This window comes from Centroberyx gerrardi, chromosome 9, assembly GCF_048128805.1.
Source record: "Centroberyx gerrardi isolate f3 chromosome 9, fCenGer3.hap1.cur.20231027, whole genome shotgun sequence".
NCBI classification, from domain to species: domain Eukaryota; kingdom Metazoa; phylum Chordata; class Actinopteri; order Beryciformes; family Berycidae; genus Centroberyx; species Centroberyx gerrardi.
In genome coordinates, this window is record NC_136005.1 from 25,392,098 (window position 1) to 25,417,895 (window position 25,798).

Below are 25,798 nucleotides of genomic sequence, written 5' to 3' on the forward strand. Positions count from 1 at the left end.
AAGTGTGTGTGTGTGTGTGTGTGTGTGTGTGTGAATATGGCACCCAATGAATGCCTAGTCCTGTTTGGTTCTGTAGCAAAAACCAGGGTAGTGCGTGAGTCCTGCCTAGCCCTGTTTGGCCAGAGAAGAGTCCCAGGCACAGACAGTGTTGCTGGGTTAATGGATAGATGTCTGTATACGCAGATGAGAAGCTGTATCAGGATACCTTGTATTGAGTAGAACAGAAAGGCCTGATGCAGCCTGTTATTGATGGATGTCAATCCCATAATAATCAAACCAAACTGTCCATGGCAAAATCCATTGCTACAATCGGAGAAACAGTTTAATACATGACATGTGTGATTAAATACACTGATGCACAAAATCAGCTTGATGTCAACGGAGTATGCGGCCCCAGTGTGTGTGTGTGTGTGTGTGTGTGTGTGTGTGTGTGTGTGTATGTGTGTGAGGCCTGATAATGAGTGAGTCAGGGGTCCCATATGTCCCAGTAGAAGTGTAGACTGAAATAGAGGCATAACAAGTAAATGATATATTACCAGGTAAATGTATATGTTGTCAATATCCTGCAAAAACCTTGTATCTACAAAAAGTCTCAACTTTTCAGGAATTAAAAAAACTTGATGCCCATGCATTTTTTTACATTTTGTAATGCATTTTCAAACCTGGCTTGGTCACAGGGTCATCAGAAATGTTCTATGTATAGGGATAATGTCTGCTGTTCAGTAAAAAAAAAGAAAAGAGAACAAAAATCTCCAAACTGGAGATATAAGGTTTTTGCAAGGACACCAACGTATAAGAAGTGCTTTGGTTTGACTGTACATCATTCACCAAATCAGTTGTCTCAGCTCTAACAGAGTCCCTATCAATCAGTGAGTTTCACAGGCGTGCGTTCAACAAGGAGTCCATTCTAGCATTACTGTGTCATGATATGTTGTTCTTTGTGGAGGTTTTGTGATTATTCCAACCAAAAACACACTGGTGTTTTTTTTTTTCAAATAAAAGTGTCAGGGGAATTTGCAGTGTTTTCTGTCTTCATTGCAGGAAAAATTATAGGACTTATGAAAACTGCTAGTCTGTGCTTGTTTGTAAGTGCTTTGATTAGACTTTGTATTCCATTACAATGGTGATGACGTAAAAAAGTGGTGATCTTCACTGTTTCTTATGTCATAAATTTCAGGAGGGACATTTACAGTAACAGCAATATTTTGAATACATCCTATGTGTCTCGTATGCCAACATACATTGAACGCCAAACATCTGGACGACTACATCGCATATTATGGGGGATTCATTGCCAATATAGCATTATATATTCATGGCACTCTATTAGCCAATCTTTTAGCTAATACACACAAACATTTACAGCTTACATGTTTGTTAAGTTAGACAACGTTGGCTTAGTTTCACAAACAACATGCCTTGTTGAACGCACCTCAGGTCGGCACTAAACCTTTTCTCATTGACCTCTCATACAGCTGGCAATGCCACTGTCAGCTGGCATATACAGCACTGCCGCCTGCTGAGTGGACACTGTAGCTGAATGGACCTGATAGAATGTCAATGAATCATCATTATCATCATCATCATCGTCACCTTGATCATCATCATCGTCACCTTGATCATCATCATTATCATCATAGCCATCTTCATCATCATCAATCATCATCATCTTCTTCTTTGTCTTCTTCTTCCAAGCATCCTCATCCCAAGAATCCACAGAAACCAAAGACCAGCTCAACGTACTGAATCCCACCCAAACAATGACAAATGAAAACCAAGCAAAACAAAATTAAAAATATCGTCACTGTCCATTTTTGCTCCTCTCGGTCAAAAGAAAATATGGTCCATTCATTCCCTCAATGTCTTTTTTCCTTGTTTTTTTTTTTTGGCAAAGTTACCTTCCCACCTTTCCCTCCCCAATCCCCTTTGTCCTTCCCATGGTTCAGCCCTACTCCAGACCGCAGAAGTCTGATTGGAGGCGGCGGCTGTCCATCATCGCTGGAGCAGCAGCGTCGCCCACGGCAGCAGGAGCAGGAGGCCGCAGAGGCGGGTTTGGGCCGCGGCCGCGCCTCGGACTCGGTTGTCCGGCGGGTAGGCGTACAGCCCCGGTCTGCTCCGAGGACACTGGCCGCCCACACACATCCCGCTCCCGGACCCGCTGATGTCCTCACCTAGGGAGGCAATTAGAGAGAGAGGTGGAAATCACACTGAGCTCAAGGCTTTTTTCATGGGAAATTCCCGATCCTCCGAAAAAGCGAAACGCAATGAGGGCAGTTTTATAAGAAAGACCTGGAAAGAGGGCAGAGTCACCTTCAAGTGCTCCTCATAAGCTCATAGGAGTGTGAATGTGGTAATTACTGCATGTGATTCATTTTGTGCTTCAGGAAATAAAGGTATAAACTACATGCACTTGTGTATGTGTATGCATGTGTGAGACTGCAGTGTTTGTGAAAGTGAGAAAGACTAAAGAGCTGGTAAGGTGTCTCATATGTAAAGCATTAACATTTCAAGATACATTTTACATTAAGCGATCCTAAGCAGTGACCCACTTGCATCCTGGAAGTCCACATCGTTGCCGTCCAGTGCGTTTCTCAGCTTGTTGCTCATGATTTTCAGCTGCATGATCTGTTGCCGGATGGTCATGTCTGGCTTGGTGATGTCGAGCTCCACCTCTGGATTGTTGATCTGATTGGCCAAGCCGTCACCCATCACCTCTGGAAGGTACCTGATTGGGGGAGAGAGAGAAGGGGGAGGGATTCGTGGCGCCATGGTTAGATTACTTTAACTTAGAGGTTAGGTTAGGTTAGGTTGGAAAAAACTTAAGCAAATTCAAATACTTTGATATGAGTAAGGAAAAAGATTTGGGTCACTTTTAGACATTTGGTTAAAACAACTTTCTTCAACGTCTGCTACTGATTGCTGACAATTAATTTTCCTGGCATGGACCTTGAACTCAATAACTTCATACTTCCAACCATTCTCTAAATTGCATGGCACCATCAGACACGGTTTCAGCTTTTAAACTGTACAGTACACTAAACAGTAAACTGAACGGCAAATTTGCAGAGCTCTGCTCGATTTTGTAAATTAGACGCAGCAGTTTATGCTGACAGCACCTAGACAGCAGATAGACTGTAAACGTACAGTGATACAGCACACACACACACACACACACACACTTATACATACACATGCACATAGACACATCTACATGCACAAACGCATACGCACACACACACTGCTCTGAATTATATATGTATTGATGGGCTGCAGGGCTGCAGGTTTATAACAGGAACTGCCACATTTCAATATTTCAGCGTTACACACACGCTCAGACTCTCTCTCCTTCACATACACACACACACACACTATATGTGCTGAATGCTAGGATTTGATTTATGTTCATGAAACTGTTTAAAATTTTAAGTAACCGTGTATTCCAACTTCCACTTCAAGGATTTACTGAAGTTGTAATTTCTGTTGTGACATTTGCGAGCTCTCAGGAAATCCACTAGATGTCGCCATAGAGTTTCAAACAGTTCATCACTGTCACACACGCAGGCACGCACACACACAAATTTATATTTCCCTCATCCATCACACACAGTCGGCTATCCATCCATATTTTATGCCTTTTGACTCTCACATCACACACACACACACACACACACACACACACACACACACACACATCCATCCCTCCATCTATATTTTATGCCCTCTGACTGTCACATATTTCTGAGTGTTCCGCTCAGGATAAATCTCATTGGTCAGCCTAAAGCCAATGGGAAAGGATAGAAGGTGTGTGTGTGTGTATGTGCATGGAATGATGTGTATATATCTATCAACATGGCATCAAATTGTTCTGTAATCCATTTAGACGTGGATGAAGGGAGGTTGAAGAAGTGTGTGTGTGTGCGTTTGTGTGTGTGTGTGCGTGTGTGTGCTTGCGTGCGTGTGTGAGAGTGTGTGTGTGTGTGTGTGTGTGCGCATCGAAGGAAGTGTATTTCAACATGGCATCAAATTGCTCTATAATCAATTTTCCCGGGGGAGGACGGGGGAGGGGGTGTGGTTAGGAGTTTAAAGGGTTGCTTGTGGGAACGTAATGTGTGGCAGATTGCTGCAGGAATACTTTAGTGTATACTTTAAACCGTCTGACCCCCTTCCCACCTGCCATTACCATGCATCCCGGGTTAGAGGATAGAGTAAAAATGCATAAAATCCAGGTGTAACAAAGTGTAAATGCAATGCAACTCTGATCTACATAAAATAAACCTACATAAATGGAAATAAACTTTAGATCCACCCACACGCAAATCAAATAGTTTGCCGGCAGCTCAGATAGTGACACACTTGTTAGAGATGGATTGTCAGGAGGCTGGTGGATGGGGAAGCGAGGCGAGGTGTTTACTGTCAGTTTTAAAGGACATAAAGAGGAAGGGATGTGCGTGGCAATCTGCGTTTTGCGAGATCAAGGCAAATCCTAATTCAAAGACGCATTTTAATGTCAAGTATAACTGTAATCCAGTTAAATCGTATCTCGACACAGTCCGGATATGAGATGCATTTTGAAGCCTGGTGTAAAGGAGGCTGGATTCAATAAGGGCTTGAGGACTGGGAGTCACAATCCTGAACCTCCTCACCTAAACTATAAACAGTGTGTCCAGTACTGTGACCAGACACCAGGTGTTTAGAACAGCAAACACCTTCATGAACTGGATATAGGTTGAATCACTATTGTGTTATAAACAGGCATTTATGTATATGAAAATGTCACAGATTATTACTTTAAAGTGAATGTAAATATCAACAGGTTCATACCTTAGCCTAAATCAAGCCTGTTTGTTGTGTTAGTTACATGCTATAGAAGTGTACAGCTGCATCCATTCAATGTATCATGCATTGCTCTTCATTATGCCTCAGTTTCAGCACAGAAACCTGTCTAACTAGTTCTACCATAGGCTGATCAGTGCCACAGTTCCTTATAGTTGACTACATCTTAAACAGAGATATCCTTACATACACCATGGTTTGCTCACACAAAGGTAATTCATATGTTCCAGTTGAGTACAGTATAGTGTGACTAATGATGTCACACTATACAGCCAATGCCTGGTGAATAATAAGAGTTGGGACTGTTTGTCTTTTCAGGTAAAACTGAATCGCTAATGTCACTTGTCATCATATTACTCTGCATTCAGACTGCTAACAACAACAATCTATTAGCCGATTTGAGCTAACTGATTGCCAGCTGCTGTGCTAATGGAGCTGAACCAATTGGCAGGACATACTATGGCAAAACAAGCTTGTGATTGGCTAGTGGCACGCCTAAACGTTCACTTTCCCTCATATAGCGATAGAGTGATAGCCACTGTTTGTAGCACTCTGCCGACTCGCTCCAGACAGAGAAAGTGAATGGACTTCCAGCCAGTAGTTGGCTGGCGTCGCTTCCCTACCTGGATTTGCTGATGCCGTTCCAGCATTTGTCCTGGTTGGTGCCCCCTGCTGCCAGTTTGCTGCAGAGCGCCGCAGGCAGCTGGATCCAGTACAGCCGCATGTCCCTCAGCTTACTGGACAGATCTGATACCTGAGGAGAGAGACACCGGAGTGAGTTTGTATGTGATCTGTTTAAAGTCAGTTAGAGAGGTAGGAAGAAAGATGAAAGAGGGGATGAAAGCGAGGGAGATAGACAAGACTGATGTCTCTGATAAACACTTTTGCTTTAATACATCTATAGACATACCGTATGACAATATGACAGGCAGACACACAAACTCTCTCTTGCTCTCTCCACATTCTCTCTCTCTCTCTCACACACACACACACACCTGCATCTCCAGTCGGATCCCAGCGGTGGGGGAGAGTTTGTGCTCTGAAGAGGCAGTCAGGGAGTTGCTCCGCCTCCTCTGCTCCTGAAGGCCGGGGCTTCCTGTCCCTGGCTCACCTGGAGTTCCACATGTCTGGTACACCTACAGCAGAAGAATGTACACACACACACACACACACACACACACACACACACACACACACACACACACACACACACACACACACCATATGTAATTTATGTTCTTGAAAATGTTTCAAATGTGAAATCATCTTACCACCTTGTAATTTCTCTTTTCACATGTGTGAGTGCTCAGAAAATCCACTAGATGTCACCATAGAGAAGTGTTTCAAACGGGTGATGCACTGTAAGGATTTTTGGACTTAAAATGTGTTTTCTTGGTTGCCTGGTCCTTTTTGGCCGGGTTAGAGTCTGGGGATTTTCTTGATGCTGCATAGCGAGAGCATCACAGTTGAGTAGGCGGATGTTGTTGTGACTGGGGCATTTTCTTTCGGATTCGTCTTGATATTGAGAGAGAAAATGTAACCAGGTGCGAGCATTACAGCTGATTTAATTTGTAAAAGTTTATGTAGAGTGTGCGAGCAGAACTTGAAAATAAATTGCACATTACAACATGTAAAATATCTTCTTAAGAGTAACACAGATGACCTGTTTGGCTTTCAAAACAAGGCCAAGCTGGCTTAGGGCTGTGTCCACTGCTTGGTCCAAATGATGGGCATCAATATTTACATTCGCCATGTTGTTGTACATCAGGTAGACTCTGGCTGCTTAGCAACTTAATGACGGTGCCTAACCTTGTTTGAGTGACATATCTGGCAACCAATAAAACTTAACGCTCAAGGTTTGAGCGCTTTCCCATTGGAGCACATAGTTCAGTTTCTAGACCGTTGCCTTCCATCTACAGCTGGATGTGAGTTTTGCTCGCTTGGCTTGTTTTCTGAGGTTAATGTTTAACACTAGGATCAAACAATCAGAGGCTAGTTTGGGTAAAAGGTACCATTCATTAAGTCCTGCATAGGAAAGTACTGAAAATATGATAAATATGATCAATTCATAACAAACTATGATACAATCCTATTGCAATTCTGAATCTTCCCTTTAAAATAAGATGCAAAAAAATATCTGAAGGGTTTCTGTACAATCTAAAAACCTTTAACTGAATTTTATAGTGCTCATACAAACCAAACCAATGCTTGAAGATAATGTTGGCTCCCATTAAGAGTTCTGTATGATTTTAGTAGTGTATTCCTTCAGGGTTTTAACCTGAGAGCTAGGAGAACAGACTGGTCAAGAAGTAGGATTAGGCTGGTACCATAGCTACAATGCTCTTTCACCACCAAAGTGCTCTTGAGCAAGGCACTGAGCCTCTAACTGCCATGGAATCCTTGTATTCTGACCTCTGTGAAGAAATGCATATAATGCACAGGGGGCTGTGCTATGTATTTAATAGGAATATGAGATGAGACAAACTGAAATGTCTTACCTTAGCAGTGAAAGTGTCCATGTTGTCCTGCAGGTAGCGCACCGCCTCAAAGATACGGACAGGGATGGAGAAGAGAACCACATCTAGACTGGGCTCCGAGCTGAAACTAGACGCCACCTGGAGCATGGACTCTGAGAGGAGAGGAGAAGAGAGGAGAGGAGAGGAGAGAAGAGAAGAGAAGAGAAGAGAAGACATTTTTAAGGCAAACTCCAGTCTCTTCTCACTCACACTCACACTGTATTGTAGTACTAGCAATATCTTTCTAGTTCATTATTGTTTCCTATTTCATTATTTCAAATTTATTTGAGCAATAAGCCATGAGAGGATGTGCTTCACAATGATTTTTCAATGGCTGAGGTGTTGTAAGGCATAATGCAGAAGGGAGTAAAACCCTCTTAGCTGTTCTAAAATCACTGTAAAGTACTGTGTCAAGCAGCTTATTGCTGTCATAAAACAACAGCATTGTATTAAAAAGCAAAGAATGCAAATTTTCAATAAATCCAAATAATAAGAACTGTTATGCAGTCACAGGAGTGCATTTACCCGGTATTTTGCAACAGCTTTGAACGTGACTCAGCTGCAACTTTCCATTTTGTAATTCATGTTAAGGTCGGATCTAGATTGCTTCTCTGTGAGGATTTCATAAAAATGCATGTATGTGTATTCACGCCTGTGTTTAGGTATGTCTGTCCATCTGTAGTATTCTCATACTAACTTTACAGAGGCACTTTATTCATGGCTTACTCCTGGTACACATGGAATAATAACAATGTTACCTGTAGCGTTACTCTACACCGTCCATCCACTGTACATGAAGCTCACCTATAAGGTTCTGCCACTCGGCGTCCAGGTCGGCTTGGTTGGCCAGGCAGCCCTTCATGACGTTGGAGCAGTAGTTGGGGCAGGGTTTGACCGAGGCCAGGCCGCGACAGTGGGGGCAGTAAACCAGCTTCATCAGGGCCTTCACGCACTCTGGGCTCAGAGAAACCTGGGAGGTGGGAGGGGCAACAAGGGAGTTAGCATCAGTTCTCTGCAAAATCCTCATACCACCTAGAGGGGTAGCGAAAGAGAGACTGACATTTATATTTTAGGGATTTAGCTGAGATTTAGCAGAGCGACTTATAATGAGAGCAGCAGTAGACTAAGTGTCAAATCCTAGATCAGCAACATTACAAGCAGCCCAAAAGTAAGGAATGCAAAGGTCAGGATCTTAGTGCGCAGTATTCCTGTAACTGTAGAACAATCATGTAAGAGGGAAGTGCAAGGAAAAGAAGTAGAACAAGAGCAAAGAAAAGAGATAGAAAGATAGATAGCAAACCGTAGCTTTTTCAGGATTAGTGGACAGACACAGACACATCGGAGTCAATGCATCACTGAGTACATGGAAGTATCTGCGGGTAATCGTGTGCTGGAAAAACATCATCACACCCATAATTTGATAACAACATTGTCATCCATCTAAAGTGGAGCTTTGTTGTAATGACAGAGCCTGACGCTTCATTTTTGATGATCTTTGTGTTTTTAAGTTTTAGGGTGGAGACACTATCTCTGGCAGTTAGGGTGTGACAGCCATGGATCTGTCATATCTGCTTTCCTGGGACGCAGCCCAGCAGGCCTTAGTCACACACATGCGCGCACACATACACACACACACACACACACACACACACACACTGAGTCTCTCTCGCTCACACACAGATAAACACACTCTTTCTCTCTACCTCTCAATCTGTCTCATACCTACACACCCAGTCTCTCTCATTTTCTCTCTTTCTCTCTCTGCCTCCCTCCCTCCCTCTCTCCCTGTCACACACACACACACACACACTCACCTGTGAGACCTTCCTGACCACCTCTCCGCTGATCGTCAGCCCCTGGACAAATGACCTGGCCGTGACAAAAGCTCTTATCACCTTCATCTTGAAGTCACGCGGGACGTCCCCGAACGGCCGCAGCGTCTCCTGTTGCTTAGCAACGCACTCCAGGTAGTCCTCTGATAGGCTCACCTGCCAGACCGAGGCGGGACAAACAACATTTAGGGAGCTTTATGTTAAATTATGTTTTGTTCTTAAGATATTCTCCACCTGAGGAGAAGTAACACTCAACAAGTGTAAGCAAATTATCACACTCCGTAATTGGTTTGTGTTAAAATGTGATGTTGTCTAAAGATATTGAATAGGTGTTTGTTTTTCAAAACAATGAACCAAAGTAATTAAATTAATGAATTTCAAGTTAGTCTTCTTACTCATTTTTCTTACTCATTAATCTTCTTATTTATTTTTAACTGGATCGATATAGATTTTTATTAAACCATTAAAAGCTCCATTCCTAATCTCTAAACCCCAAAAGATGGCACATTTACAGTAATAGTCTATTGATCTACATATGTTTCTCTGTCAAGTTACAGTGTTTATCTCACATAACTCAGTAAACATAAGCCACATAAACCATACACTGTCTTTGGAAAAATAAATCTAAGGACAAAAAAGTCTATCAACTTCAAGTATTTCCAACATTAAAGTCAACATTCAAATACATTTTGACCTAGTTGTGGTATAATTTAATATAATTTGCCTCAGGTCTGTGGAGTTTCACATATACATTTACCTCTGCGGGGGCGGAGCTCTTGAAAGCGTGCTCCAGGAGGCGGGACCAGAACTCTGATATGGTCTCGTCCAGGTTGAGGGCGGAGCCCCGGTAGTAGCGTCGCAGGTCGCTGTAGAGATCGGCAAAGAGACGGCTGTTCTGAGAGTACAGGGGGCCGAGGGGAGAGAGCACCTCCTGCAGGGAACGCTCAGAACCACTGTGGAGATCTGTGAAATAGGCTGGAGGAGGAGGAGAGAGAGAGAGGAGCGACAGAAATAGAAGGAAAAGGAGAGAGGAATACAGAGCGGGGAGAGGAAGGGGGAAGAGGAAGACAGAGACAGATCAGAGGGAGAGAGAGGAAGAAAGTGAGTGTGTGTGTGAGTGTAGACATGAGCCGGGTTTCGATCCAAGTATTATATTTGGCAAATTATGATGCATTGAATTGGAAAATCTGATTTGCATAACAGTTCAAAAGTGGCTTTGGATGTTCTGAAATGTTAAATATCTGTCCATCACAACCTCCCAGATTTGTCAAACCTGCTGTCGCTCCCATGTATAAAGTGTCCATCATGGTTGTATGGCCATGAGTTAGTGAACTGGAATATTGCCATGTGCGTTTCTTTGTTTCCACCTTCAGATGAAAGCATGAAATACGGCCAACATCAGCCAACACTAAAGAACAACTCGCTTCACACTAATCAATTCTTGAAAGACTCTTTCTTTATTCTCTCTGGGTGTGTTTTTTTTTTAACATTCAGAAAGCCTGTTTACTGACTTCAATCCAGCACCTAATTCGCATTTTATTTTTTGCAACATTTCAAACGTTTGCTTGAAATCTGCTTGGCAGCCAGACGGATAGGAAGCAACAGAGAGGTCCAACAGAGAGAATGAGGGAGTTAGTGAGCCAGCGCTGCAGTATATTGGTCTGGGCTTTTCCTCCGTGCTTCAAAGACGATGGCCCAGTGCCAGCCAGTCCTAACCACAACCAGATGGACTGCCACATTACTGCTACTGCTACTGGGATGGCCTGCTGGCTGCAGCCTCATAATACTGTCCTCCTCCTCCGTTTCTGTTCCTCTTCATCCACCTCCACCTCTTTCTTTCTTTCTTTCTTTCTTTCTTTCTTCATTTCTTTCTTTTGACCCATTGCTTGTACTTAGTACTCCTGTCACATTTCTCTCACTTGCCGCATTGTCTGTCACCCTTATCATTCTTTCTTTCTTCCTCTTCCTCCTTCCCTTTCTTTCTCTCTCTCTCTTTCTTTCTCTCTCTCTCTCTCTCTCTGTGATGTGCAGTGATCTGCAGACTCGGCTCCTCAGTGGGTCAACTGCTCATTAGCTGAACCAGCCACTGCCCCAGGGGACACCCCTCTGTGCGTGTGTGTGTGTGTGCGTGTGTGTGTGTGTGTGTGTGTGTGTGTGTGTGTGTGTGTGTGTGTGTGTGTGTGTGTGTGTGTGTGCCCCTGCGAGATCAGGGGATCGGCTTATCACGTTTCATTGTGTCTGGCTGACTCCATTCTCATTATAACACCCAGTCAGGGGTCCCCTTGACGCACGGGGCGCACACACACATGCGCACACACACACACTGTTGAAGCTGCAGTATTGAGTGCTGAGCAGTCAGATCTTGTAGTGAACACACACCCACAAGCACACAACATACAAATGTCGCACACCTACACACAGTCTCTGTGTTCACTGCTGATGGTTTGGTGTTGAGCTCAGCCTGTAGTGTGTATCCACCCCACACACACACACACACACACACACATACACACACACACACCGTACTTACTCTCGAAGCTCCTGTACAGAGCGTTAAGGGCGGCCTGCAGCGACCTGCCAGCCTCTCTGATCAGCCCCTCGGTGTCTCTGCCGCTCAGGCTGGCCAGGCTCTGCTCCATGTTGCTGGTACAACAGGTGGGACCCTGGGGACACATCCTCAGATGTTCACCTAGCAGGGGGGGAAGCATACAGGCATACATTAATACATGAAGACATCAGAGCCACCTGTACAGATCCATTTACCATCCAGGGTTGTGAAGAAGGAGAAATGAAAGTGAAAGACAGCATAATGTAAAAGCAGATGTGTAGGTTTTTTTGTATTTTGTGGATTTGTTTCTTGTTTAAATGTGTTTTTAAAGTAACGATGCACAACATTTCATATAATACAACAGTGATTCAGACTATATCCAGTTCATGAAAGCTTTTCCATTTGCTGTTCTAAACAAACCGAGTCTGGTAGGTCTTTCCTGGGAATAATCCTCTAGCGCACTCTGTCAGTTTCCAGTTTGTTCGGAATAAACAGAAGAAGAACTGGGTAGTTACCATGAGCAGTGATAGCCACCATGGCTGAACAGACAAAGAACAGAGCGCCACCTACAGAAACGCACACTTCATTAACAGTAAGTCCAAGAAAAAAGACGTCACAGTACTGGACACACTGTTTGATTGACAGGTGATCTCTGGGAAGAGCAGTCAGTCCCTCCAGGAACTTGAGATTTTGCGATCGCAATAATTAACGCAAATTCAAGAAATCTCCGCAATATTTGCGAGAGCTTGCAGTTTTGCAAAATTGCCGCAACTTTTCCACATGAAATGGCCAAATCAACAGACCGCTTGTGATTTGGACCAATTGTCGCATTCGGTGTCGTGGTAACTTACGTCATCGCAGCACGCATTCAGGTGGAAAATGAACAAAGCTCACCTGCCAACAAAATTTACTGCCATAGACCGTGCAAAACAAAACAAAAGCAGCAAGAATCGAGGTGAGCGCAAAATTCAAGCTCTTGGAAGAGTTAATAGCTTAAACGGAGAGTGGGAGAGAATAGGGGGAGGCTGTGTGTGTGTGTGTGTGTGTGCGCGCGTATGTGAGTGAGTGAGAGAGAGAGAAAACATTTTTTTTTTTCTGTGTTTGCAATTTTTCCCAATTCCCGCAATTTTACCACAAAAAGAGCACATAAAACCTCACAAATTGTATCGCAATTTTTGAGAAAAGCCGCAGCAAAATCAAGCATTTTTGGCCGCAATAATCACAAAAAAACTCTGAAATTCTGGTGGGACTGAGCAGTGCAGAAACACCACAGCAATGAGCGCTGAGCACAAAAAACAAGGATCTTGAGGATTGCCACTTTAAGTTGCATGTATCAACAAGGAGATTTTAACTATTATTCACATTTCTTCCTACCCTAGCCACTAACTAAACCCTCACCACTTCATGCCCAATCTAAACCCTTGCCTTAATCTTAACATTCAGACCCATGAGAGACAGTAAAATATAGATCTCTCTCATACGCACATACACACACACACACACACACACACGTTGTTCCTGAGGCATCCAGTCTGTCAAGGGATTGATGCTGCAGACTGCTTTCTAGGCTGTCTGGCTGTGTGTGTGTGTGTGTGTGTGTGTGTGTGTCTCTGTGTGCGCATATGCGTGTGCGTGTGTGTGCGTGTGTGTGTGTGTGCATGTCTGGGAAGGTTAAGGGTGAGCAAGTGCCCCACGGCTGTGTGCATCGCTGCTCTCCCCCTTCTTAACAGGTCCTGGGTTGGAATGTGTGTGTGTGTGCTCTGTCTGTCTGTCCACCGGGGTAAGTGGAGCAGAAGAAAAGATGCCTTCATCATCACCGCCCCATGAATCTTTCATTAGCATTGGCTGGTGTGTGTGTGCCTGTGAATGTGTGTGTGTGTGTGTGTGTGAGAGAGAGAGAGAGAGAGAGAGAGAGAGAGAGAGAGAGAGAGAGAGACTGGCGGCTATAGTGCAGGAAATAGCACCTTATGTAGTATTAACACCCGGTTTAGGATTATTTTGTTGAAAATAGTTTTGACATTTCTGCTTTATTAGACGTTTAAGTACACAGCGACAGGCGGATGACAGGCGGTAAAGGTCATAAGCTGGAGTTGAACCCTGGACATTGTGAGTACAGGACATGCACCCCGTCCCACAGAGCCACCAGCACACACTCATTCACTATTCTGATATTTTTCAGGAGGCATCAAGAGTCAAATTCAGCTCAGCCAGTCTGAAACGAGACACTTCACTCCTCAATACTTGGACAACACTTTTACAGCACTTGACAAAATCATTTTCTACCAATCATGTTTGTTGTTTACTGAGCAGCATCTAATGAATAAAAGAAAGAAAAAAGTTCTATTGTTGTGACTGTAACCTTACCTAAACATCCTCACACCTTAGCTGTGAATTTTCACACTGCTCCCACAGTCCTGTTCTACTTCATATACTCTGTCTTCCACTATTTTTTTATCTTTTACCTTTGATTTTTGACCTTTTTATTCTTTCGCCTCCCTCCTTCCTCCCAAAACATCCGCTTTTGCAAAAGGTGACAAATATGATAGATTGCACATGTGAAAGTTAAGCACATTATTGGAATCTATTCTATAGTTGTTACCTATTGTAAGGATGGAGAAGATGAAATCATCTGTATTTCTGATATACTGATTAAATGATACATCTCTTATACCGCTGTGGAATGAAAGAGTCCTCTCGCTTCTGGGCAGAGACGAAAACATTAACTCCCAGGAGTCTATTTTGATTTGGAAGGGTAGACTGTAAGGAGGATTTTTTTTAGCTGCTGCTGTGATCACTGGAGTGTGCAGGTATTTTTCTCCTCCTTTCAGAGTCCTAACGTCTCTATCTCTTCTTCTGTCCTCTAATCATATTCTCACTTTGAAGCAGCACTTGGCTTCCTGGAGGGTGAGATCCTGAGATTCCCAGGTGTTGACACGGCTGATAACAGCCAGAGTGGCTAAGAAAGGAAAAGAGGGATGTGATAGGAGAGGAGCAGGGAAGAAAAGGGAAGAAGAAGAAGAGGAAGAGGAAGAGGAGGAGCAGAGCCATCATCAATGTTTTGAGATGGCTTACCAAATTTACATTTCTTGAGATGTTTAAGACATGGCTATAGATATTCTACGGTTTTTCATGACAGAGAAAAGTCTTTGCCCATATGTCTCAAGGCATTTCAAAGCAAGATTTGTATGTAAAAATTCACCTGTCTTATCAGCTTAAATCACACAGCAGGGCTGCAACAGAGAAGAGCTTCCCTTTCTCATTAATGAGACCATAGATTCACACTATTGCCAAATTATAGTTATCATTAATTTCATGTTGGGTATGGTCAATGGCGGGAAAATCATCTCTGTCTCTGTCTCTGATCATCTCAGAAAGACAAATAAAAATTTAAGAGTGAAATCCAAACTCTCCTAAACAGCGGTGAGTGAACGCTCCGTCCAGAGAAAGCTGGACTCACCAACGATGGCTAAACCTCTTCACATCCTCCACCTCCACCACATATTAAGAAGAAGTTTAGGTCTGAGAATGCACTCCACATTACATAATTTATGGGTACTGCAGTCTTCAAAATTCAGTTACCCCTCACTGTCATTTGGGGCCACCAATGTGCAAAGTTATCTAGTGCAGCTTTAAAGTCACAAGGAAATGGCATTTCACTAGTGTCTTGCTTCCATAATTCAACATATTTCATGTTAAAACAGGATGTTGGGGTGGCACATGATGTGGGGAGGGATGTTCAAAAGTGGGTTGGGGTTGGACCAAAAGATTGCATGAACAAATTCAAGCCACAGAAGGAAACGGGGTTTTTGCGGGTAAACACCCAAAAATGCATCCTGCTGTCACTGTTGAGAGCTGCAGAAAGTTGTGAAGCTGCAGGTTTTATATGATGGGAGGGGCAGAGGAGAGGACTGTTCATAAATATGTAATGATATTATTGGTTGGAGTTTTATGTACTGTATGCCCACTGGTACGCCATAAAGTAACCACTAAAAAACACTGTTTTCCCAGGAAGTAGAAGGAATGGGATTTTGATATAAAAATACAAGAAAATAAAAATGCTGTTTATTGTTAAATAGGTGTACGTTATGGAGAATCAGCTAACAAGGGGAAGGGAAAGTTGAGTATTGAGAAGAGAAGAGAAGAGAAGAGAAGAGGAGAATTGATAGGAGCGGAGAGATGGGAGGCAGCTGAGATCTGAGGTTTCATTCAACCTTCAGTGTTAAAATTCTGCTCAGCATTCACTTTGATCAGGTCACTTCTGTGAAAGTCTGAGGCTCGGAGGGCTTCAGAAGGAGAAGAAGAAGAGGGAGAGAAGCTTCTGCTGGGATTTCTTTCCACGCCATCAAGGCTACATGTGGTTCCAGAGACAGGAGACTTAATCGCCGCACCATCTTTGGGTGCAGATGTGCTGCAGCTAATGTTAGCAGTCGTTTTGTTGTTGGTTTGCTTACCAGCCCAGACGACGGAGGGCGTTTACCACAGATGCACACGCTTTACTGCATTCCTGGGTTGCTGGGTAATGGAAGCAGGGCATCCTGCTATAAAAACCTAATTTACTTGGAGAGACATAAATGAGGACAGTGGCGTCATGTACGCACATGTAAACGCAAACTCACAAACACACTAATACACACGCACATACATGAAAAGGGCAGAAGGCCAAACATAGTACAGGAGATGAAGTGCCTTGCTCAAGGGCCTACTGACTGGAAATGGAATGCCTGTGGGCCACCATCTGCTGAGAGTAAGAGAGTGAAGACAGTAAAAAATGGTGGAAACCCCTTTTAACCAAAGCCTTAAGGCAATGCAGAGCTTTTAAGTGTTCTGGGAGGACAGGGAGGGTAAACACAGGGAGAGGAGCTGAGAGGAGGAGGTGCGAATGAGAGGAGAGGAGAGGAGAGGAGAGGAGAGGAGAGGAGAGGAGAGGAGAGGAGAGGAGAGGAGAGGAGCGGAGAGGAGAGGAGAGGAGAGGAGCGGAGAGGAGAGATTTAGGTCAAAAACAAACCACTTTCTATAGGTGAAGTGATTGCTCGCACTCCATTTGCCTTCAGGCCTCAGCATACATTTAGTTCTCTCCACATCCCCAGACACACACACACATACACCACATACATACATACATACATACATACGCAGAATATTAGTTTCTGCCCAGCAGTGTTAAGATAAGCTGCAAGGGGTGCAATACTATTGGCCCCTTTTTTTCAAATATGATTTTCATGGCATTTCTATGACATCAGTTGATCTAAAGGAAAGACAGTAAAAAATGACATGTTGTGGCTTGACCCACTGAGGCAGTAGGTCATCCCTATGTTTCTTTATCCTGGGGCTGCTCCTTCTTATTGAACTAATAGCAAAGAACAGGAATGTACACCCTGTTCGGTATTTGGCTTTTATACAAAGGTCTTCAGCACGTACTGCTTGAAAAGTTTTCTTCGAAATACTGTACCTATACAGTATAGCATTCAAAAGAGACTTTTTCCTTAGCTGCTGACATGAGCAGTCAAAGATAGAGTCGATGGAGTAGCTCTTCCTGAATACAAGAAGAGTATGGCGGCAGCTGAACATTTGCAGTTAAGATGTGAAGGTTTTTTTACTTCTTTTTGTTAGGTAGACACTGCTCAGAAAAGACATGATTTGTAGAAAAGGATTTTCTCAAATGCTGTAAACCATGATGAAGTCTGATAGCGCACAGCTACAGAGGAGTGAAGTGTCTGACTCTGATCTAAATTCCCTTCTTGTTGCCCGGGTCACTGTGGCAGCAACACTGTGTTAAAAATAAAACCAGAGAGATGGTGAACTCCTCTAGCTCCCTGCTTACCCCACTAATTAACAGCATGACTGACCCACCAGATCTTTTTAACAGTTATTTATCCAAGGAAATTCAACTGAGCTCGCATCCTGCTTCATATTCACAAAGTTAGACACATTCACACCTGGGAGCTTCCCAGTACAACCACAGTCTTCTACTGTCGGCCACTGAGCAGCTCCAGGGACAGTTGGGGGTTCAGTGCCTTGCTCAATGGCATTTTGACAGTGGTTGTTAAGCAAGGAGAGAGTATTACTCATTCACTTTGACCTCCCACATTTTCCCAGCCGGTCTGAGGATTCTACCTTCCAGTCACAAACCCACTTCTCTAACCTCTAAGCCAGCGATGTAGTGGAGAGTAAACCCACCTTAACTCCACCTTTTTAGACTGACATAAATCTTCAAGAGGTAAATTAAATTCATAGTACACATCATGGTATGTGGCATCAAACTGATGTAAGAAGTGATAATCACCAGATGGAGGTCGTAGTTTCCCACGTTTTTATTTACCACTACATCACTGCTCCAGACTGCTGCTGAACCAACAAGATTGCTTGGCTGGAACTAAGCATTGCATTATAAAAATGATGCTGCAGGGTCTTCTGCGCTTCATCATCCACTGTATTTACCAGTTGTTCGAAGCCTGTTGCTGGTTTCGCCTGCCTACTTATAATGCCTAACACTGTGGTAGCCGTGGTAACCGCATCAGGACAACATTGCCCATAGCCATTCATTTCCTTTTCTCATCAAAAGCTCTTCATTTCTCTCGGTCTCCCCCTCCCTCTCTATCTCCCTTTTTCTATCCATTCCTTGCGGCAGCCCCAACATACCTGAGCCCGTCCCGACAGGTGAGCCCACCTCAGCAGGTGTGCCAGTCAGCCAAGCAGGCAGACAGGTAGCCGGCACCGCGCCGCAGGCTGAAGGAAGCCGTCCGGCCAGGCAGCAAGGAGCTGAATCCAAACCCCTCAGTTATGGACAGTCCACTGTTCACTCTGTCTGTCGGACTCTGTCGCAGGGAACTATGGGTACTGAGCTAAAACCGTGCTGAGCTGTCCTTAACTGGCTTGAACGAAGCGGGACTGAACCGAAACTCCCATTAAACTTCCATCAACAGCCTGGGAATATATTTGTTTCAACAGCACCCAGTTTTAATTAGAGACAGGATGTTGCTGGATGCAGGAGTGTATTCCAACAGTTGACAGCAGCTGACTTGCCTTGTTAACTCCTTGTGGAAGTTTATGAACAAAACACCTTCTATCTCCTGAGTGTTTTTCTGTAAGTTTCATGGTGGCGTGCTGCTGGCTTGTATATCAGATGTCAGATCCTACACACTCATTAGCTTGGCTTCTGGCTACAGACAGATAATTGATATTTCCCCTCCGGTAAAATGCATTGTTAATGTGCATGGGAGGATTTTTAACTGTCACACAAGCTGTTATATCTACTACATGACATGGCAAGCAGATTCATTATTTTTGACCCAGCGTTTATTGGAGGCTGAAATTTATTTGCCAAAATACGACACATTCCCCAATTCATATGAGAGAGAGGCTGTTATTTGAGGCTGAGCATTGATTGGATGTTTAAAGCTAAGTGCAGCTGAAGCGAGGTGGACTTAACTGAGTTGAATTGGACTGTTCTGGACTGCAGTGGACTGACCTGATCAGCACTGAGGCTAAATTAGATGTGCTGAGCTGAATTGGATGAGCTGCACCAAACCGAGCAGAACTGCCTTAATTAACCTAAAGGCCTATTCAAACTTGATGAGTTCTACTGGGGGAGGTCATTTTTACAAGTCCGTACAAGTAAAAAATCTGAAGAATCAAATTACTTCTCAGCAAACTAAAAGGTCATCTGATAATAGCAATCCAGTTCGAATTAACATCTCCATCCAATTATGGGTTTCGTTGCTGGTATCGGCTGCTAGCTCAAACAGCCTAATAGAGATTTTTGTCCTCAGTGTAGATGCATCAACCACCAACACATCTTTTATTGATGACACCTGCGGGTGACCTCTTCAAAAATCTCCTGCCACACTGTGTGGTTGTGGACCATCAGTGTTGATTTTTCTGGGTTTTCTCTTTGGTATCCGTGCTTGTCTGAACAAACAGTGTGTGTATATAAGCATAAGTTTAGATTATGATGGTTTACATCCAGGCTACAAGCAGTAATTTGAGGGAAATCACAGATATACTTTAATGCCATTTTGATTGATTTTCACTGGAATTACAGCATGTACATAAAAAATGACATTACAGTACAGGCTTGTATCCAAAGCACCTGACAGTAGCTAAGTGCATACAGTTTCAGCATGGGTGGCACCAGTGGGAGTGGAACATGGTAGTGCCTTGCTCTACCCAACGAGTTACACAGGGAATTGAACCCCTAACCGTAATGAATTATAACCCACTGAGTTGTACAGGACAACAATACATCTAAAGAGAGAGATTAACACACTTGGATGCAGAAGGGCACATTTCCATTCCCATTGTTCATGGGAGCTTATGAATGTAAATCACACACACACATACACACTGTTGAGCTTAGCTCCTCCCCGTATGGCCTTGATTGGGGGGATCAGGGTCACCAGACAAACAATTAAGAAGATCAGATCATTGTACGTCATAACACACACACACACACACACACACAAATCTTTAACAGGACATATATTTATTTTATCTATCCACACGCACACACAAACATACATCTTTAATATTACATATATCCCATTCATCCATCCATACACACACACGCACGCACACACACACACACACACACACACACACACATACACACAAAAAGGTAGAGGGAGACATGTAAATGTTACTTAGACAGACATAATACCCTGAGGCTGTAGGTTAGGCCACATGGAATGTACACAGGATAATCTCTCATCTCTCTCTCTCTCCCACACACACACACAGACATGCTAACACCCTCATACCTCACACACACCACAGCTTTTGATGTGTGCTATATAGCTGTTAACGCGTGCAGTAGCAGCTCAGTGTGTGTTTCCATGTTCTTTCAGTAGTTGTGGACTACCACTGCTAAAATAAATGAGAATCATAACTCAGTCCCAGTGTTTTGACCCAAGACAAGACCCGGAAAAATTAAAATTAACACTTTAATCATGATAAAGTATCTAAGTAACTGTTTGAGAACTACTTCGGGCTTTGCGGAACCAGTTATGTGTTGTTGTTGTTTTGGTCCCAGTTTCTTTAATTGTAAATAATTAAAGAGGAAAACAGGTATTTGGAAGCTTTTTGGAGGCATTGTTTTACATGGAGGAGCACAAGTGATGTTTCCAATTTCCGAGGCTGTTGAAGCATCTAGCAGGTTAAATGAGACGTGTAAATCCAATTGCAGTGGTAGCCACGGTGTAAGTGCTCCATCACACCTCTAACCTGCACTAGTACTGCAGCAGCAGCAGCTGTTGCAGCCTGTACAGTACAGTGGAGCCGAGTCAGCATACTGTAAAGCATAACTCAAGTCTCTCAAATGACTAGTTGCCAGTTGCCAGACCATTCCTTGCACCTTCTGGCAGCTGACAAGGCAACAAAAATAGGAATTTTGCAAAAAGCTACTCTATGGTTGGTTTGGTTATTACTCAAAACTAAAAGTAATCGGTTACTGTCTACTTATTGCTGTTATATTACTTTCTTACGGGTTTCCCTTATGGCATTTTAAAGCACCTATATGCTTTAATGTTTTTTGATTGAAAGTATCTAACAAAAAACATTTCATCATCACACAACAGGTTAGTACTGTGGTGCCAATAATAATATGTTGGTTCCCTTTTCAAATGGTTTGAAAACTACTTCCTTAAGATATTGATACATGGATAAAATGATGAGGTAATGGAGATGGGTCATATTGACTGGTGATTACAGGATAAGACAAAATCAATGTGGATGGTGTGCTATAAGTTTCACATATGAAAAATACTGTTGTCATAGTTGTCAATAATATCGTCCATCTACACTGTCTCAATACGTTTCCCATGTATCATGGCATTTAAATAGACAGGTACAACTATGCACCTTTGACCCCACACTTTCTTTTTTTGTTTCCACTTTTCTTCTCCTTTCCCCTCTAGTCTTTCATCTCATTCTCTGCCTCCCTCCACCCTCTCTTCATCCTCTCTTCCCTCCATGTCAATCTTTCCATTTTTTCTCTTTGCCCCATGTCTCAGAGTCAATTTCTCCATCCCTCCATCCCTCTCTCTCTTTCCTTCCTCCTCTCCTGCTGAGATGAAAGCTTGTCATAGGAAGTGACCTCGCTCTGTGTTACCGTGGTAACAGCCTGTCTCGTTGTAACTGATGTGACCTCTGACCCCTGACGCTGTAAAGACAGACACATATGCACAACCCAGTACACGTATACACATTACATATACACACACAGGGCATTATAAATGAAATCACATTACACGTAAAAATGTATAAGCAGCATAACACACAGCATAACCCCCCGCCACGCACACACACACAAACACACACACACACACACACACACACACACACACGCCCTGCGTCTGCCGCGGCTATGCCATCCCACACCACATCAAAGCGGCTCATTGCTGAGCAGTAAAAGTGGCGGAGTGGTTTGAATTTATTCCCTTCAGTCAGACGTTTATTCGCTGCTTCCCTTTCTTAATGAGCGCCTTACAATAACCCTGTCACTTACTGTGGCAAATTACTGCTACCTAAATGAGGGGCCGATGCTGCATGTTTGTGTGTTGCACGCACGTGTGTGTGTGTGTGTAATTTGTGCGTGTGTGTTTCCATCTCGCGGTCTCCTCGCCGTTAAGGGGCACCTGTATGTGATTTAGCGTTCCACATGGCCTTCCTCCCAAAGTACACTTTTACCTTTTACTATCCACCAAGAGGCGAGGGAGGGGGGGGATGGAGGAGAGAACGACAGAGCTGTAATGATGAAAGAGGAGAGAGGGATGAAGGGATGAGAAAGTAATAAAATGGTAATGAAACAAGGAAGAGGAGAGGGGAGGGGGAGGGGGTATCCATGGAGGAAAGAAGGAGGAGGGAGAGAAAAAGGGAGGGAAAGGGAGATGGGGAGGCAGTGATAGGGATGTAATCCGGTTCTAAGTGTCTAATAAATCTCCAGCCTATATCTTTTCCTTGTGATTTTGTGATTTAAATTCCCTTTTGTTGTATATTAACACTTCCCCACAAATGACTGCATAATTGATTGACCAATGTACTTTTTGAAATCATAAATCATACCCCGTCATTGCAAAAGAAATTAGATACGCTGCTGTTTTTGGCAGTTCATCACAATTTTCCCACAGTAAGCAGTCTACTCACTAATCATCATGCAAACCATTGCTACTTGGTTGTTTAGCTCACAGTTCACATTAATACATTAATTAACTAATACTAAAATTCTCTTGCAATTTTTCTGAAAAAAATGAAAATTATGGTAAGCAAAAATCAGAGAAACAGCAGAATTGTGACTGATAATGAGATAAAGACAGAGATAGAGAGACAAGCTAGGAGAGAGAGAGAGAGAGAGAGAGAGAGAGAGAGAGAGAGAGAGAGAGGTAGCGGGCAAACAGTATTTTGGGTGGAACATTCTTTGTTTTATACCATTACCAGTCTAAAAATACACTACCCCTCCACAGTCCTGTCTGCTGCCCAGTGTGTGTGTGTGTGTGTGTGTGTGTGTGCTCTTGCGCGTTCAAAAGGCACCAACTTCAGTGTATAATACTATAATTCTATGTCATTTCTGGGAGTAGTTAAAGGCTCTTAAACTAACTACTAGTTTTACTCCCCTTCACTCAGTCTGTAAAAGAGCAAAACACGTGCCAACTGCTTTGTGCCATGCTGGGGAGCGGAGAAAGTGTGTGTGTGCTTTCGCGTGTGTGTGTGTGTGTGGCTGAGGTGGGGGCCAAGGGTCATTTCAGCTGCCTTTGACCCCCGGAGAAGGCACTTTAAACACTTTAAACGGGACATTTAAACAGGAACAAATCAAAAGTGGACTATAACTGAATATCCCGAATCATCACAGCACATTTCTAAACATATAAACACACGACATGAGAGCGAGGGTCAAAGAGACAGCAAGAGCGAGGGGAAGCCTGAGTGAGAGTGTGTGTGTTAATCCCAGAGTGGCAAGGTCAGTGCGTTAACTGCCATGCTGAGGGTGGAGAACCGTTAACACACAGATTAACAGGCCGGGATTAGCGAGAGATTAGACATCAGCCCCTAATCCAACAGCAATGTTGTTGGTGGTGATGGGAGAGAGAGAGAGAAAGAGAGAGAGAGAGAGAGAGAGAAAGAGAGAGAGAAAGAGAGAGAGAGAGAGAGAGAGAGAGAGAGAGAGAGAGAGGTGTATATGTGTGTGTGCGGTGGAGGGGTTAATAGGGGCATATGAGAGGCAGATTCTCTGTCCCTGCTCTTTCTCAGCAGGGGGGCATCCAATCCCTCTGGACGGGGGAACATTAGGTCGCACCCTGAGGTCAGTGATTTTCAGGTCGAGTCCACAGTGTCGTCACAACGCAGAAACTGAATGAACGCGGCGGGTCGGGTCCGAGCTGCCAGGAGAAACAGTTCACAGATTTGATGTGAACAAAAGTGTGGTGGAGGTTGGTTGGATGACCGATTTGAGGTTTGACTTGAGCCTTCTGCTCTCATGTTTGATTCAGTCTCTACTGTATCATCAACACACACACACACATGAACACACACACTGGGCTTAAATTTCACAATGCAAAACAGTTTGCCCAGTCATTACCTACATCATCACCATACCTCTCATGCAGTTTGGCCAAACAATAGTTTTTTACCAATAGCTCCCTTTTCCATAGCAGGATTGAATGGGGTTTGTCAGGGCCGGGGATGAGTCAAAAAGTTCTCAAGCTACTGTTTGTTGAACTACTGTATAAGCCAGCTGGCAAATCATCTGTAATGACATAGTGTGGTAAGATTCAAAAGAAACATAGAAAGATGCAAGAGAAACAATTTAAATTTTGTAGTGAGCCCTGTCTACAGCAGTTATGTTAGGTGTTACTGGCTACTGCTAGAGAAACAAGTTTGAGATTGGAAGTTTGTCGGCTCAAGTTCATATTTATTACAAATGACTCCCATGATGCCTTTGGGCAAGACACTGTACTGTGAGCTGGTGCTGGTAGATTTCAAAAACTCATAGGGACACCCTGGTGTATCATCATAGTACGGCCCATACTTTGTCATCATAATGTTATTGGCTAGAATTCAGCCAAGGAGCCGTTTTTATTCAGTTCATCACCTCTATCAAACAAACTTCCCTGTCACTCCCGACGGTAAAACTCTAATAAATATCATAAAAATAACAATAAAAAATATGAAAAAGCTGCTGAGCGGGGACTCGGGAGGTTAAACAGGGGGAATTTACAAAGCAGGCAGGGTGTATGGAGCAGGCACAGCAGCATGGCATACACACACACACACACATGCATGCACACACACGCACAGAAACACACAACAGGCATGTGTACAGTTAGGGGTTTCACGGCAACATGTCTAATTATAGGCCTCTCTGTCTGAGCTTCAACGCATGCACACACACACACACACACACAGAGCGAGTGAGGAAGAGAGAGGCTTTTCTTTAACCAGCTACATTTGATCTCAAGTTCTCCATTAAGTAACCATACTCAGTTTTTTTTTGTGTGTGTGTGTGTGTGCGTGTGTGTGTGTGTGTGTTTGACTTGTTAAATCCACTTCAATTATGAACGGGAGACATAGATTAAAGACACAATATGGGATAAAGAAGGATTTGGATTTGTAAGCCTTGTTATAATTAAGATGTGGATTGTAGAAAAATATTATATTACAAAGATGCAGTTTTGTTCTAATGTTTTGTACTTTAAGTCTATTTCAGTCCTGGTTTCCAGTTTTCCCACAGCTTCAGAGCATTAAAATCAATCAATCTTTTCACTCCATTAACTTACAATGGTTCAAAGATGATCAGCGTCCTCAGACGCTCTTGGAAACTGGAGCCAAGTGTGTTTGGTGTTCATTCAGCATGACTCCATGTACAGCATGACAAATACACCTGCTTTGACCACCCAGTCCCACTCAATAAGATCTGCCTCTGATAATACTGGTGATCCTATCAGTGCTGTGTGTCTGTGTGTATGTGTGTGTGTGGCTGCAACCTCTCAGTGAGGACACTGCGTGGCTCGTAGATTAGCAGAAACTACATCAATGTCCCTCTGTCGTACACAAGCAGTGAATGACTTTATCTTTTCTTG

General features: G+C 43.4%; 1 protein-coding gene across 1 annotated transcript in view; it reads right to left on the bottom strand.

Annotated features, from left to right (window-relative positions):
- Window positions 1-296: 296 nt before the first annotated feature.
- The window catches only part of LOC139925828 (glypican-1-like), a 34,815-nt gene continuing 9,313 nt past the window's right edge, over window positions 297-25,798 (bottom strand). The window contains exons 2-10 of the mRNA XM_071917321.2: window positions 11,712-11,870; window positions 9,939-10,156; window positions 9,164-9,337; window positions 8,154-8,319; window positions 7,332-7,462; window positions 5,829-5,969; window positions 5,457-5,587; window positions 2,550-2,725; window positions 297-2,171 (exon numbers count right to left, since the gene is read on the bottom strand). Of these exons, the coding sequence (XP_071773422.1) occupies window positions 1,993-2,171; window positions 2,550-2,725; window positions 5,457-5,587; window positions 5,829-5,969; window positions 7,332-7,462; window positions 8,154-8,319; window positions 9,164-9,337; window positions 9,939-10,156; window positions 11,712-11,870 (1,475 nt within the window). The 3' untranslated portion in view covers window positions 297-1,992. The remainder of the gene's footprint in view (window positions 2,172-2,549; window positions 2,726-5,456; window positions 5,588-5,828; window positions 5,970-7,331; window positions 7,463-8,153; window positions 8,320-9,163; window positions 9,338-9,938; window positions 10,157-11,711; window positions 11,871-25,798) is intronic.